Here is a 14,675-nt window from a genome sequence, read left to right on the forward strand (position 1 = left end):
AAGGACTATCAGGTGAAAGGAGGTGCCAGCCAGTTCTGTGTGGCCTGGAATGGCAGTTTGGGCCTGTCATTGATGGGTAGGAATTACAAGGGAAGGTTTCAACTTCATCTTATGAAGATCTACTATAAAGAAAATTGCATAGCTGGGGGCCCAAAGGGATAGGAGAACATACTCCCTTAGAGATATTCAGAAGCTCAAAGACCACTTATCTGACAAAGGACTCCTGTCTAGTGGCTGTATCTATTGGGAGAGGGTGGAGGTATAGTAGAGGGCCAGTCTGGCTTGAAACCCTGGTTTATCAGCAGAATCACCAGTGTTACTTGTTTAGAATATACAAATTCCAGGCCGGCGTGGTGGCTCACGCCTGTAATCCCAGCACTTTGGGAGGCCAAGGTGGGCGGATCACTTGAGGCCAGTTCAAGACCAGCCTGGCCAACGTGGTGAAACCCCATCTCTACTAAAAATATATAAATTAGCCAGGTGTGGTGGCACACGCCTGTAGTCCCACCTACTCAGGAGGCTGAGACAGGAGAATCGCTTGAGCCCAGGTGGCACAGGTGGCAGTATGCTGAGATCGTGCCACTGCACTCCAGCCTGGGTGACAGAGCAAGACTCTCTCTCAAAAAAAAAATACTGATTCTAACCTCACATCAAATCTACAGAATCAAAACCTCAAGAAGAGTTAGAGAATCTATTTTTTGAGGCAGATTATTCTAGATTGAGACTAGTTATAACAACATGAACTTTGAGTGAAACCTATATTTAGGGAAAAAAATGCATAAACAACATTTTGGAACACCTGGGCCAATTTTAATAGGAATTGTTTATTAGATGATATCGAATTCTGGTAATTTTCTTAGATGTGATATTTTAAAATTATAGTGGAATGTTCTTATTCTTAGGTAATATAAGCTAAAGTATTAAAAAGGTGAAGTGTCATGCCTATAATTTACTTTTAAAAAAACAGCAAATTGCTTTTAATGATTTGGAAAAAAGAGAAAGCAAACAAGACAAAATTTGGGGGGAGGAGCAATCATTGCACTCTTCTTTCAACTTTTCTGCAGGCTTGAAATTTCTCAAAACAAAGTTTAGGGGAACATTATTAAGCTGTTAGGCTATTCTGATGTGAGCCAAACATGAGACCCACTGGACAAGATAACCTCTGCTATTCCATCCAGCCTGAGTGCCTGGTGCCTGATGTCTGAGGCTGACTGAGTTCCTTGTGGCTTACAGAGCTGCAAGTTCCATACTGGGGTGGTGCCACAGCTGAAACTAAGTCTTGCAGTGACACTAGGCCACAGTGACCCCTAGAGGTACTTGGCACGCTCAGCGGCAGTCCACCCCTTGACCACAATTGGCATGTTCAGGAGTAGGAAAGAGAAGCCCATCGGCATCCCCACTGTCCTGAATTGCATGGGGCCTATGTCAATGCAGTCCATCTTGCTTGGCCCTAATGACCTGAGGTTTGCTCCCTGAAGGTGGGGCTAGACTAGAAAAAGGAACACTGGATCCCTGATGGACAATCTCCAAGAAGGATGACATCCAGGAAAGCATCCCAGATGGAGGCTAGGCATGGAGACAGGCAGGAGCAGGAGTTTCATGCCTGATGTGAGCCCAGCCCTGACCAAATCCACCAGAATGAACTACAGTGAGGATACAGGAGGCACTTGAAGTGTGCCAGGACAGGGAAGGACACACGGGGTGAAGGTATGAAGGGGTGGGCAGGGAACAAACAGCACCCTGGGTGCAGGGTTAGATTCAGGGATGGACTGCTAATGGGAAGTTTGCGATTCACGGAAGTGAAATCAATGACACTTATGTACTCACAAGGATGAGGCCAGGGGACACAGGTAGGTGACATGGTAACATTCAGAGTCATTCCAAGTATAGAACTCAGCCTAGAGTTCTAATCAAAGGTCTGAAGGAAAGACAGAAGTTTTCCATCGCTTGAAGGTCAAGGTGCAAGGGGCAGAAATATTTGCAGGTATTTAATTAAGGGCTGACATCCATTCTCCTAACCTTTGCAATTTGTTGTATTGCTACACACAACAATATTGGTGCAACAGCCTCAGTTCAGAGACCAGAGTTTGGAATTTCACAATAAAGATATCACTGAGGGTAGGGAGAAACTTGGGATGTGGGTTTCCAGCAGAAGAGCCTGTCCAGACTGGCACTTCCTCGACGGCTGCCTTTCCCTCAGACCAGGGACTGTCTGAGGGTAAAGAGAACAGAAGGGCAGAATCTCAGGCTCAGCCTATGCTGCATCTGAGTCCAGGATGATCAACAGCCACATTGAAGGCCGAAGTGGTATGACAGGAGGAAAATTCTAACCTCTAACCAATTATTTACATTTCAAGTTTGTTTGGGTGAACTCTTGATGAAAGTGTTGAGACAATCCAAACACCACTGTTACACACTAACAAACTTTTTCAAAGGTTGTCTGATGCACAAATCATATAAATAAATAAATATAAATAAAAATGAGGACTGGCAGACTGCAACTTCGTATTACATGCTCTTACCTCCATTTTCCACAATGACCAGGCAGCATCTTTCAAAAGAAATAAAAACCTAAGAAACTTTATTGATCTGTCCTTTTGCAGGTGGCGGCGAGGGTGGACAGGACGCCGTGAAGGCCTCAGGCACACTATGAGAGTACAAGGTGGTGGGTCGCTGCCTGCCCATCCCCAAATGCCATACACTACCCCTCTACCACATGCGAGTATTTGCACCTAATCATGTTGTCGCCAAGTCCTGCTTCTGGTACTTGGTTTCTCAGTTAAAGAAGATGAAGTCTTCAGGGGAGACTGTTACTGTGGGCAGGTGTTAGAGAAGTGCCCCCTGCAGGTGAAGAACTTTGGCATCTGGCTGCGCTGTGACACCCAGAGCAGAACCCACAACATGTGCCGGGAATATGGGGACCTGACCACTGCGGGTGCTGTCACCCAGTGCTACCAAGACATGGGCGCCTGGCACCGCACCCAGGCCCACTCCATCTAGATCATGAAGGTGGAGGAGACCACAGCCAGCAAGTGCCACCGGCCAGCCGTCAAGCAGTTCCACGACTCCAAGATCAAGTTCCTGCTGCCCCACTGGGTCCAGCACTATCAGCACAAGCCACACTTCACCACTAAGAGGCCCAACACCTTCTTCTAGGGGCAGGGCCCTCACCCGGGGTGCCCCAAATAAACTCAGGAACGCCCCGGTGGAAAAAAAAAAAAACTTTATTGATCTAAAAATAGAGATTTTACCATCTAGGTGGAGAGGAACAAGCAAGAAGAGCATAAGAAGTAACTCCAAGGCTGCTGGCAATGCAGGTCGGCAGAACAGAGCAACAGGGGAAGGGAGTTGGGGGCCCGCCTCTAGAGATGTGCAGTAGGTACCTAGGACTTATCCCACAGAGCTGCCCACTCACACTCCTGGAGAAACACCCAGGCCACACCATCACGACTCCATTGAGGAGAAAAAATAACAGATTGTTTGGTCACAGTGACATTTTGGCTCTACATCCCCGAGAAGAAGAGAACTGGCACAAGCTAATGGGGAACAGTGTGATAAAACAGAATGATACTAATCAGGCTATTGCGTTCTGACCCCTCAACTTTTCTTTTTTACCCAAATAAAAGAGCAGAACAAGGTCAGTCATTATCATCTTATCTTTATCTTAAAGCCTTGGCATTTCTCTTAGAACAAACACACCACAAAAATCTTTCTTGTAATGCCACTCGGAAAAGACAGCAGTGGTATGTATGACAGATTCAGACAAGTTCTTATGCCCCAAGACGTTTTACTGACAATATTCAGGATAGTCCATGAAAGGACTCCGCGTAAACCCAAATTAGGAGATCTGGCTCAGAAAAACAGCCACAATTTCCCCCAGGAATGCTAAATGCCTTTGGACCTTCAGCCCACTATGCTAGGTAGACAAGCAGGCACAGAGGAAGCAAATAATAAGATGGTGATTTTGTGGGCATACCTTTTTCTTCTTTTTTTTTTTTTTTGAGACAGGGTATCCCTCTGTGGCCCAGGCTGGAGTCCAGTGGCATGACCACGTCCCATCGCAAGCTCAACCTGCCAGGCTCAAGTGATCCTCCCATCTCAGTCTCCTGAGTAGCTGGGACTACAGGTGTGCACCACCACGCCCAGCTAATTTTTGTATTTTTTTGTAAAGACAGGGTTTCATTATGTTGCCCAGGCTGGTCTCAAACTCCTGGGCTCAAGCGATCCACCCACCTCGATTTCCCAAAGTGCTGAGATTATAGGCCTGAGCCACCATGCCTGGCCACAGACCCTTCATAGGTTTCTTAATCTTAAGAACAAAAAGCTCACCTGGAAAGCAAGAACACATCAATTTGGCAGTATCTGGTCACTAAAATAATTGTATCTCTGGAGGCAAGCATGGGCTCTAACAAACCCCACAAAGTATTGCCGTCTAATTCCCAAATACTCCTGACTGTCTCTTTCCACAGAGCTAAGGAGGGTTCAATTCAAAGAACATTAAAGTCCCTTTGGCTTGCATAGCAGACAAGAAACCAGACTCTTCTTACCAAGCACACCTCGGGCCCACAAATACCCATGGAAATAGGTATATATTTCTGAGTAAAAAGCCAACATCCGTGTCAGAAAAGATTTGAATCTACCTCAGCTGTCTTTCTTCTCTTAGATCTGTCTGCCTCATACTTTGTGGATGACTACTTTGGAAAAGTGAAACTCGGGTAAGACACTAAGCTCTCTAAGCCTCAATTTTCTCGCAGGTAAAATGGGGATAGTGGTACTTACCTCAGAGAGTCATTGTGAGACAACACATGTAAAGCACTGAGCCTAGTATACAGAACACATTTAGTGAGCAGAAACTAGTTGCTGAGCGCTTCTACGTAGACAGAAGTAGAAGAAAGAGCAGATTCATGAAAGGAGAAAGAAGAAACAAATATACAGTGCATGTAGACAGAAACCACATAGAGGATTTCTAAAAGCTGCCTCCTAGACCAGTTCAGATCCTAGGGGGAAAAACGTACAACACTGAGTTCTGAGAAGGCTGGGCAGATACATCAAAGACAATGCATGGTTTGGAGGCATGAAACTAAACAAATGCCTTCCCAATACTCTACATCCAGAGGGACACAAATGCAGTGTCATCTGTGGGCAGTCTTCCTGTTAACTCGACACAAGATCAGCCCTCCATCTGCAGGTGTCAAAGCTCCCTTAATAATTAGTTCCTAAGTCAAATATAATACTGACAAAAACATTGTAGATCTTTCATCTTTTGGGGGAATTTTTAGTCATAAATTTAGGATTCCATTGTTTCTTTAAAGCAAAGCCACTAGTAGCTGAGGGTGATGGTGTGTGCCTGTAGTCCCAGCTGCTCAGGAGGCAGAGGCCGGAGGACTGCTTAAGCCCAGAAGTTTGAGGCTATAGTGAGCTATGATTCTACCACTGCACTCCAGCCTGGATAACACAGCGAGACCACATCTCTTAAAAAGAAACATTTTTTAAAAAGCAAAAAGCAAAGCCACTAAAATATGTTAGCCTAAAGAGGGCATGCCTGCTTCATTACAGACGATATGACACATCTTGAGATAAAAACTAGGATGGCTTTCTTGTCTGGGTTCCTGACTGCTCCTTAGCTTTGAGTTCTTCTAGCTTCTTCTCATAGCAACTCATGAAGTAATCATCTGGTTCAATCTCTGCATTCTTCAAGTTTTCCATGATCTTTTCCAGTCTGAGCACTGATCGGGCTCCTTCAATCTTTCTTGTGCTCAAGTACAAGGTGAACTCCTGGAAATCCAGGAGCTTACAGGTGTCCACAGAGCAGATATTCTGGATATCACTAGTTCTATCCAAACGAGGAAAAAACACCAGTCCTGACAACTTCTCTAGGTCCTGGAGGCTCACTTGGAATTCAGTTAACTGGGGCTGGAAGCCTATGGCTTCATTGGGTACCACAAAGGCCCCTAGCGCCAGTGGTTCGGTAGATACTGAGCTTCTGCGGGCTAGGATTACCTTATAAAGGTGTGAGGGGACTGCCACGTTGTCCTCCCCAATCACCTAAAAACAAAGCAGCCATATTAGTGATGCCAATTTGTGCTAACAGTTCGCAAATTTTTTCTGAAAAAAACTTATTTAACGCATTGCTGAAATGTACTTATAAGCCATCCCACTCTGTTCTAATGAATTTAAATTCAACTGCCAAAAATAATAAACTGACTCAGAGATTCACATACAAGATGAGTATCTAATAGGTCAATTCTGATCACATTCTTTAAAATAATATAACCCCAGGTGAGGCACGGTGGCTCATACCCGTAATCCCAGCACTTTGGGAGGCCAAGGCGGGCGGATCACTTGAGGTCAGGAGTTCAAGACCAGCCTGGCCAACATGGTGAAACCCCATCTCTACTAAAAAAAAAATACGAAAATTAGCTGGGGGTGGCGGCAGGCGCCTGTAATCCCAGCTACTCGGGAGGCTGAAGCAGGAGAATCGCTTGAACCCAGGAGGTGGAGGGTGCAGTGAGCCGAGATTGCACCACTGCACTCCAGCCTGGCCGATGGAGCAAGACTCCATCTCAAAAAATAAAAATAAAATAATGCCAACCCAAAGATCAGGGGTCACAGTCTCTGTTCTGTTTGTAGGACAAAGGACAAAGGAATGCCATGAGTGAGTCCTGGTTTTTTAATAGACAAGAAAAGCTGTCATTTTCTCTTCTTCTCATAATCAGACCTTCTGGTGCTCCAAACATTCAAAGGTCAAACTGCAGGCTTGTGTACTCCCAGCTCTAGAAATAAAAACATGGCCTTAGTTTATGAAATTCACTAGGGAACTAAACAGATAGCCCTTAGAGAAGCAGCCAGGTGTCAAGTCAACATTACCATTTCCAGAATCACTTCAATTAGGGCTAATTTTTAAAATTAAATTACATAAATGTAAATACTGTTTGCTCTGAGTTTTGCACATCCTTGGGCTTGTGATCAAAGAACTTCTAAATATGTTGTCATATCAAACATTTTGGAAAGGTATCCACACAATGAAGAAGCCAGAGCCAGGGTCAGGCCTAGAAAACATAAATTAGTTGTGTGGTTTGGCTGAAATTAATGAAATAACATTATTACTAAACCTTTTCAAATTTCCTTTCAATTGGCATCCGGGCCGGGTGCGGGGGCTCACACCTGTAATCCCAGCACTTTGGGAGGCCAAGGCAGGCAGATCCCCTGAGGTCGGGAGTTTGAGACCAGCCTGACCAACATGGAGAAACCCCATCTCTACTAAAAATACAAAATTAGCTGGGTGTGGTGGCGCATGCCTGTAATCCCCGCTACTCGGGAGGCTGAGGCAAGAGAATCGCTTGAACCCAGGAGGTGGAGGTTGCAATTAGCTGAGATTGTGACACTGCACTCCAGCCTGGGCAACAAGAGCGAAACTCCATCTCAAAACAAAACAAAACAAAAAGGCTTTTTTGAAAAAGAAAATACTCAACATCTATTTACTTAATGATCCCCAATAACTGACATAATCCAACTAAAATATGCTCATGGGTATTACTGCCCCTCCTGGGCTCTTCCCTGGTAAGAGTCAGTTTTCTTTCCTGATCAGACAGCTCTGCCTGCAGCAAGATTCCTTCTTGTGAGCCCAAATAAGGCAGAGACACGACAGCTACAAAGGAGGTTTCTTTTCTGCTTTTTTCAAGCTCCTACCTACATGGCACACGGCCTGGGAACTCCAAGGCCATCTGCTGTCTGTCACACATGAAGGTCCCATGCCAAGACCAACTGCAGAGCTTCAAGGGAAGACCCATGCATGGGAATGATTTCCATAACCAAATGTCTTCGAAGTTACTGAAAGTGGTTGGTCAGGGTGTGGTGTAAAGTCTATGAAACTATGTGCTACAAACATAAGATCCCCATTTCACCCCAAAAATTCATTTATGCAGCTGGGAAGATAAACATACTCTTCAAAGCAAAAAATACACTGAGGGAGAACCCTATGGAAGTCCACAATTAACTCATGAATCACCAAAAGATGTTAATTCAACAATGCAACTCAGAGGTTCTGTGCCTGGCATTGCTGGAAATACAGAAAAGAATACGCTTTAAAGTGTATGCAGCTGGTGCCTCCACTCAAGAAACTTACCACCTAGAGTGGGAACCAAGACCTACAGCTTTCACTACAGGTAGAATGTGGTTAGGTGCCAATACAAAGCCCAAATAACAGCACGAAGGGGATTCAGGGGAAGCTGGGGACCAGAACTGAGGGTACAGATGCAGCTGAGCCATAGTTTGCAAAGAGGGAGAAGGTGAAAGGGGCTTCAAGTATTCCAGGTGCTAGCTAGGAATCCAACAGTTAAAGTCTTGGTGCCACCTCGTGGACATTCCCCATCACTGCAGTACAGTTCAAGAACATTCACTTCATTTTCTCTCCTCATGGACTCCTTGTCTACAAACAAACGGCAATTTTCAAATATAATTAACACACCCATTGCTGCCATGCAAAGCTAATTAGGCTCGTAAAATTCCAGCCAAAAGTAAAGACATTGGACATTTTAAGTTCTACAGCTTTACTTTATGCAAATGTACCATTTCTATAGGTGTTTAAAAACTCTTATAATTGCTAGAGGACCTCGATTCTACTTTTGAGAAACCTCATGGAAACAGAAATTCCTATTAGGAATCACAGGTGTGATCCTTCTACCCATGACCTTCTCATAATATTTCAAGGCGGTAAAAAACTATCCCTAGAACTAAGGAGAAAAATAAAAACAGCCACTCACTAATCTCTTTTCCGATTCAGTCTGCTTTGTTCTTAGGAAGCAAACATCTTTAATCTGTCTAATATAGGGACAGGTCCTAGTTGGATATTCAGAAAAACCCACTGTTTCTTCCTTGAATTTAAGACAATTTTTTAAAACAATCAATCGTAAAATATTTTAGAGCTGTCTCTTTAAAGACAACTCAACCTACATAATAAATTTTTTCTACTTTTGGAAAAATTGGAAGACTTCTAGAAATGTTTCTAAACACTACTAGAGGTTCGGTGGACTGGAAGCCCAGAGACCTGGTCAAACGTGGCTTTGCCACTAAGCTGCAAGTCGCGTCCACCCATTTCTTGTTTCTTCATTTATAAAATACGTAACAGCCATCCCCACGGGTGGATTGCTATTTTGTATTTTATAAATGCCTCTCTCATAGAATTGTTATGAAGATACAACGACACGTTAGTTAAAAATTTTTCAAAATCTACAAGATCTATGTAAAAAGCTGTTTTGTAGTGGACATCATTCAAAAGATACAATGGCATTTGGTACAAAAGATGGTTTTACAGAGGGATAGGGGCAGGGGAAACATATAATCAAGCAAGATTAGACTACTTACAGGTCAGCAATGGGGTTTCAGGAGGAGAAAGCAACCTGAGCACAAATGATGTCCGTAACAAAGGACTCAAAGGCTTAACATAAACCAAGTCTAGTTAATCAGTGAGTCAGCAAACAACCCTTTTCATGTAATATTTAGGTATAAAAATATTTTGCAAAGGAAACCCTTGCTGCTGTTAAATTCCCAAGAAGCACTGAACTCTACTCAAGACTGTAGCATAAATTGGAAGCCAACTGGGAGTTAACTAGAAAATACAATACATAAGCTGGCACTCATTCGCAACCTGAAGCTAGTTTTCTTATATGCTGGCCTGAGCTTGTTTCCTTCCATCCAAGAGAAAGAAATGACAATTTGCCACCACCACCTGTGCCACCCAGACCCAGAAGAGACCCAAAACAAACAATGCCCACATTAAACCTGCCATTTGTAAGGTCATACATACTGTAACTGTGCCTCCAATAAAATATTAAGAAGCATCAAGAGGAAAAAATATGTACCTGCTAGAATTAGATAGATATATTTGGTTACATTCCCCTGGTAAGACAAAAAAAGAAACTCCAAAAATAAAACTAGAGGGACAGATCAAGAGACCAAGCCCTTAAAAAGTCATGCCGATCAAGTGAAAGAAAGAAACCATGGGAGTTTGATAAACAGCAAATCCGAACCTGAGGGGGAGAAGGAACATGAAAAGTGAGGGAGTCACAAAGTGTGGTAAAGTCAACAAGAATGCGGTCGCCCCCTGTGTTATCTATAAAGCCTCAGCAGATGCCTGTGTGGCAGCACAAACCCTGGAAGACGGTACTTCTCACACTGGGGTATCTGTTCCAGGCCAAAGGGTAGGAGCCTACTAAGTCACAGTAAAACAAGCACCCTCTTTCTAGGCTGTCAATGGTACTTGAAAATTTAGGGTGAGGGTAGGGAGACAACCAGTAAAATAATTTAACTTTCATTTGTTTTAAAATAGATATGGAAATGAGCAAAAGCTTTCCCTAAATATAAAGCAAGAGACTTAAAAAAAAATATTACTCCCATAACACTTCAAGTGATGTCTCAAGACTCCTGAGGGCATTTTCAATTTCCTCCCCTTTAGGGTTAGTATAATGGAAGTTTACAAAGTGCTGTTATAAAAGAACACAGATCGTTAAATATTTCTAACATTACCACCATCACTGAGTTCTAAAATCTGAAGCTCACTTTCTTGTCAGACCATTTATAATGTCCAAACCAGAATCTTCAGGTATGTTTCACTTGTCTGGAATCAACCTCTTCTTGAAACAGGAACATCAGAGAAAGCACAGGGATGACCTCAGCTATATAATAAAGGGGGTGATTCTGATTAGAACTGTCAGATGACTCACTTCTGATAAAATCACTGCTACAAATCTTCCCTTAGGCTCATATTCACTCAAGTTCTGTGATGATGTGATCCTTTCCTACATATTCTAACAGACATTTCTGCCTGGCTATAAGGAATCCTCCCCTTGGCCCATTTTCTGTTATTTTTGCATGCCAGCAAGTATCACTTGTAACTCCTCTCTCCATCCACACCATCTTTTATTATCTGCTAACCTTAAGCTTTTGTATATGAACAGCACAGCAATTCATTTACCATAAACTTGAGCGCTTCAAAGAGTAACACTGTGAATGACTGGCAATTGTCAGACAGACCCATGTTTGGATACCCTCTTTGACAATTATAAGCTATATGCCTGAGACTCGATCCTTAAAGCCTTGATTTCTCTGTCTATAAAAGAAAATGGTCACTACTTTTTTTGTAAGAGTGTAGTGAAGATTGAATGAGATGCATATATAAAGCTACTTATATACTGCCTGGTATACCTGGCCCTCAAGAAATGCCAGTTCATTTGCTTTACTTCCCCCAAAGTAAAAACACATATATGCTTCATTGCCTGCATAGAAAACTAAATAAACCATTTTACTGGGTACAACTTCCTAAAATAAGGTTCAGAGTATAGTTGTAAGCAAGCAGTAAATATTAAATGGCTAGATCTGAGAAAACAAAACACTTTCCAAGCACTCTGAATTGCAGTAGGTAATTGCAAAACATTGCCTTGAAAGCGGGAATTCATGATTCAAATTATTCGTTGCTTGAGAGAAACAGACCAGTCTCCAGCACTGGGCAATGCTGTGTCCCCTTTCCCAGAATAATTAAAGGACATCATTTTATCCATATTTGTTTTATAATTAATTGCCTACTTTTCAAAGGCCCTGCTTGCTACAAAAGTATCTTGAAATTCTTGCCTGAACTTTTTGGCTGGTCATTTGAAGTTTCTGCCACCAGGCCCCAAACTTTCCTTTTATTTTTGTCTCCTTCCCTACATGAACGCTCTAACTTAACTGTTTTCTCAGCATATATCCTATCTCTTCTCATCTCTTCACCTTGACTAGGTAGACCTCACACATCTGTATTTCTTAACCAAATTCTCCCAAGTTCATAGATACATGTGTGTGTGCATATATATAAAAATTTGGACCCAACTAAATTCTTGGCAAGAATTTCAAGATAATTTTTCCAATTTATTTTACTAACAAACTATATTTTGCTTTCATCTAATAGATACACTAAAGATTTTCAGGTTTAAAATTCTACCTGAAATAAAGTTTGATTTGAAATATAATGCCAAATCTAATAAAAGCAGTATTATTATGGAGATATTTGTTAGTGAAAAACATAGTTTGATATGCTTCTGAGAAAACTGAAAAACCATACGCTTCTCCAGAAATATGGATTCCTGGAGTCAATATTCAACTTTACATACACATACACAACATACAAACACAGTGAACTGCTTTCCTAATGACCAGTGTCTGTCAATCCCTGTTTTGAAATACAAGAACACAGAAAGCAGACGAGAAAGGCCTTTTCAACAGTGAGCCACTAAAGGCAATGGAATCCATGTACTATGAGCTTTGGGGCTCTCTCCATCCACTACAAAAGGCTAAAAATAAATGTGGTGAACATACCTGACAAACCAAACAGCAGAGCAAGCACTCAAGAATCAATCTGAATTGCTGTCCAGATCTTGGTTTCTAAACATCAATCCCCACTAAAAGGATCCAGTGCTCCTTGGAGAAATGGCTGATGGCCAAGATGAACATGGAACATAGCCTTATGCCAGAAAGTAGGAAATGCTAAAAAATGATGATGCATCAAAAGGACACAGAAGACACTTGAAGGAGCTTCCACTGGCTAAATCTGGGGCAATTTGAGCATCAAAATGAACAATCACAGTAAACATTAAAACTCTTTGAATAAAAATAAATCTGTGAGTCTACATTGATAACAAGGAAAAGCTCTAACAGTGCAATGTCAACTAATAAATGAAGGAGTAAGAATTAGAAAGTCATCATTTAGCAACTATCACAGTAATAACTAATTCAGGCAAGAAATATCAATGGATGCTAAAACTATTGAGTGAAAGTTTGAAGAGGAAAAAGATGCTTACAACGCCTCAAAGTATTTCCTCAGATTACCTATAAATTCCAAAGGGGGAAATGGTGAAAAAACCTGGTAGACACCACCTAAACCAAGTAAAGTTAAAATCATCAATAATCAGACAAACTAGTATTATGCACCTCCTGCTGCAATGCACTGAGAAGGACACAAGATCACTGCTCCTACATTCTGCCAAAAACATAATGAATCATGAGCACACAACAAACAAACCCAAAGGAGGGACACACTGTAAAACAACTGGCCCATACTCTTCAAAAACATCAAAATCATTCAAGACAAAAGGCTGAGTCAGAAGCTAGTTCAGATTAAAGGAGACTACAGAGACATGACAACTAAATGCAATGCTCAATCCTGGTTGGATACTGAATCAGAAAAAAAAAAAAAAACACAGTATAAAGGATATTACTGGGTAATTTGTAAAATTTGAATATGGACTAAATATTAGGTAATATTTCTATATGTTGTTTCAAGAATTTGATAATTATTCTGTGGTTACATGACAGAATGCTTAGGAGGAAAGGAACAAGATATCTGCAACTAACTCAAATGGTTCAGAAAATAAAAACAGGTTTATGCCTATCTATATGGGGGAGCACAAATGTGGCAAAATGTTAACTACTGGTACATCTAGGTGAAAGATACAGGGGAGTTCTTTTTATTGTTCTTATAACCTTTCTATAAATTTGAAATTATTTCCAAATAAAACATTAAGAAATATTAACCTGCTAAAAGCAAAGACAAAAAAATTAACCTGCTTTGCAAGAAACTAATAAATATAGATTAAAGTAGAGTTTCCAGTTAAAAAAAGGCAAACTGAACACGGGTTTTTGGTCCTCTCTTCTGCAAATTAAAAGGAAAATACACACACACACACACACACACACACACACACACATATGGATATCCATATATATATATTCCACATAAATATATGGAATGGCAGTAAAAAGGTACAAAAGTGCTGAAAAATGACACAGTAGTGCATTAGTGGACTAAGAAGTACCATGAACTTCTGGAAGATGAAAGATGGATGTGATGACATTGTTAAGATAAAATAAACAGGAAAAAGCCAAAAGTTGATATTAATATTTTTACCACCCCTTAAGCGGTACTCCAGCAAATAAAGGGTACCAAAATCAAAGTGTGTGACTGAAAAAAATTCATCTGCAGAATTATTCTCTACTAAAAATATAAAAAATTCACAAAAATAGCAGGCCTTTGTTTTGCCTTCATATGAGGCTAGAAAAATATTCTCTAAAAGAATGGGTCTCTTTTTCTGCAGCCCATGCCCTTCCTAGAGCTAGACACGAACTTGCCTGCCAACCAAGTGCCTGCAGGGCCGGAGAAATGGCTCTGCGCCACGGCCTCCATCCTGGGCAAACCCAAGGATGGGAGCATGGGCCAGGGAGCACAGGACAAGGGCAGCATGTGAACATGATGGGTGTGGCAGGCCTGACCATGGTGCTGAGTAGGTCCACTGAGCCCTGGGCGCAGCTGTTCATCTCCTCCACCAGCATGATGGACACTACTGAGGAGAACCGCAGCCGCAGCACCCACTTCTTCGAGTTCCTCACCAAGGAGCTGGCCCTGGGCCAGGACCAGATAATTTTCCACTTTTACCCCCTGGAGCCCTGGCAGACTGGCAAGAAAGGGATGGTCATAACTTTTTAATGACTGGCCTTGAGGGATCCAGGGCATCTGTGAGCTGGCTGCCCCTTCCAGCGAGTCTTCCTGGCAGAGCACCTGGTGTTACCAGCTTTGGGTAATTCCTCATGAGACATTCCTGTGACCTCATAATCCTCTTCTTCTCCATCCTCAAGTCAAATAAAGGGAT

General features: G+C 42.1%; 2 protein-coding genes and 1 pseudogene across 4 annotated transcripts in view; 2 read left to right on the forward strand and 1 right to left on the reverse strand.

The window, feature by feature from the left end:
• The window catches only part of EXOG (exo/endonuclease G), a 46,190-nt gene that overhangs the window by 12,256 nt on the left and 19,259 nt on the right, over positions 1 to 14,675 (reverse strand). For 2 of the 3 annotated variants that reach the window (XM_055282696.2, XM_055282681.2), the window contains one exon: positions 3,642 to 6,045. In XM_055282696.2, coding sequence (XP_055138671.1) covers positions 5,584 to 6,045 — 462 coding nt within the window. In that variant the 3' untranslated portion in view covers positions 3,642 to 5,583. Of the gene's footprint in view, positions 1 to 3,641; positions 6,046 to 14,675 lie in introns of those variants that run through there. The other variant, XM_055282670.2, reaches the window with a different exon arrangement.
• On the forward strand, positions 2,277 to 3,190 carry LOC129489148 (large ribosomal subunit protein eL20-like; annotated as a pseudogene).
• LOC129484526 (D-dopachrome decarboxylase-like) lies at positions 14,127 to 14,512 on the forward strand. Its single transcript, XM_055282706.2, has 2 exons — positions 14,127 to 14,231; positions 14,267 to 14,512. Exons 1-2 carry the CDS (start codon positions 14,127 to 14,129, stop codon positions 14,510 to 14,512), a joined length of 351 nt encoding a protein of 116 aa, XP_055138681.2.

This window comes from Symphalangus syndactylus, chromosome 1, assembly GCF_028878055.3.
Source record: "Symphalangus syndactylus isolate Jambi chromosome 1, NHGRI_mSymSyn1-v2.1_pri, whole genome shotgun sequence".
In the NCBI taxonomy this organism is placed as follows: domain Eukaryota; kingdom Metazoa; phylum Chordata; class Mammalia; order Primates; family Hylobatidae; genus Symphalangus; species Symphalangus syndactylus.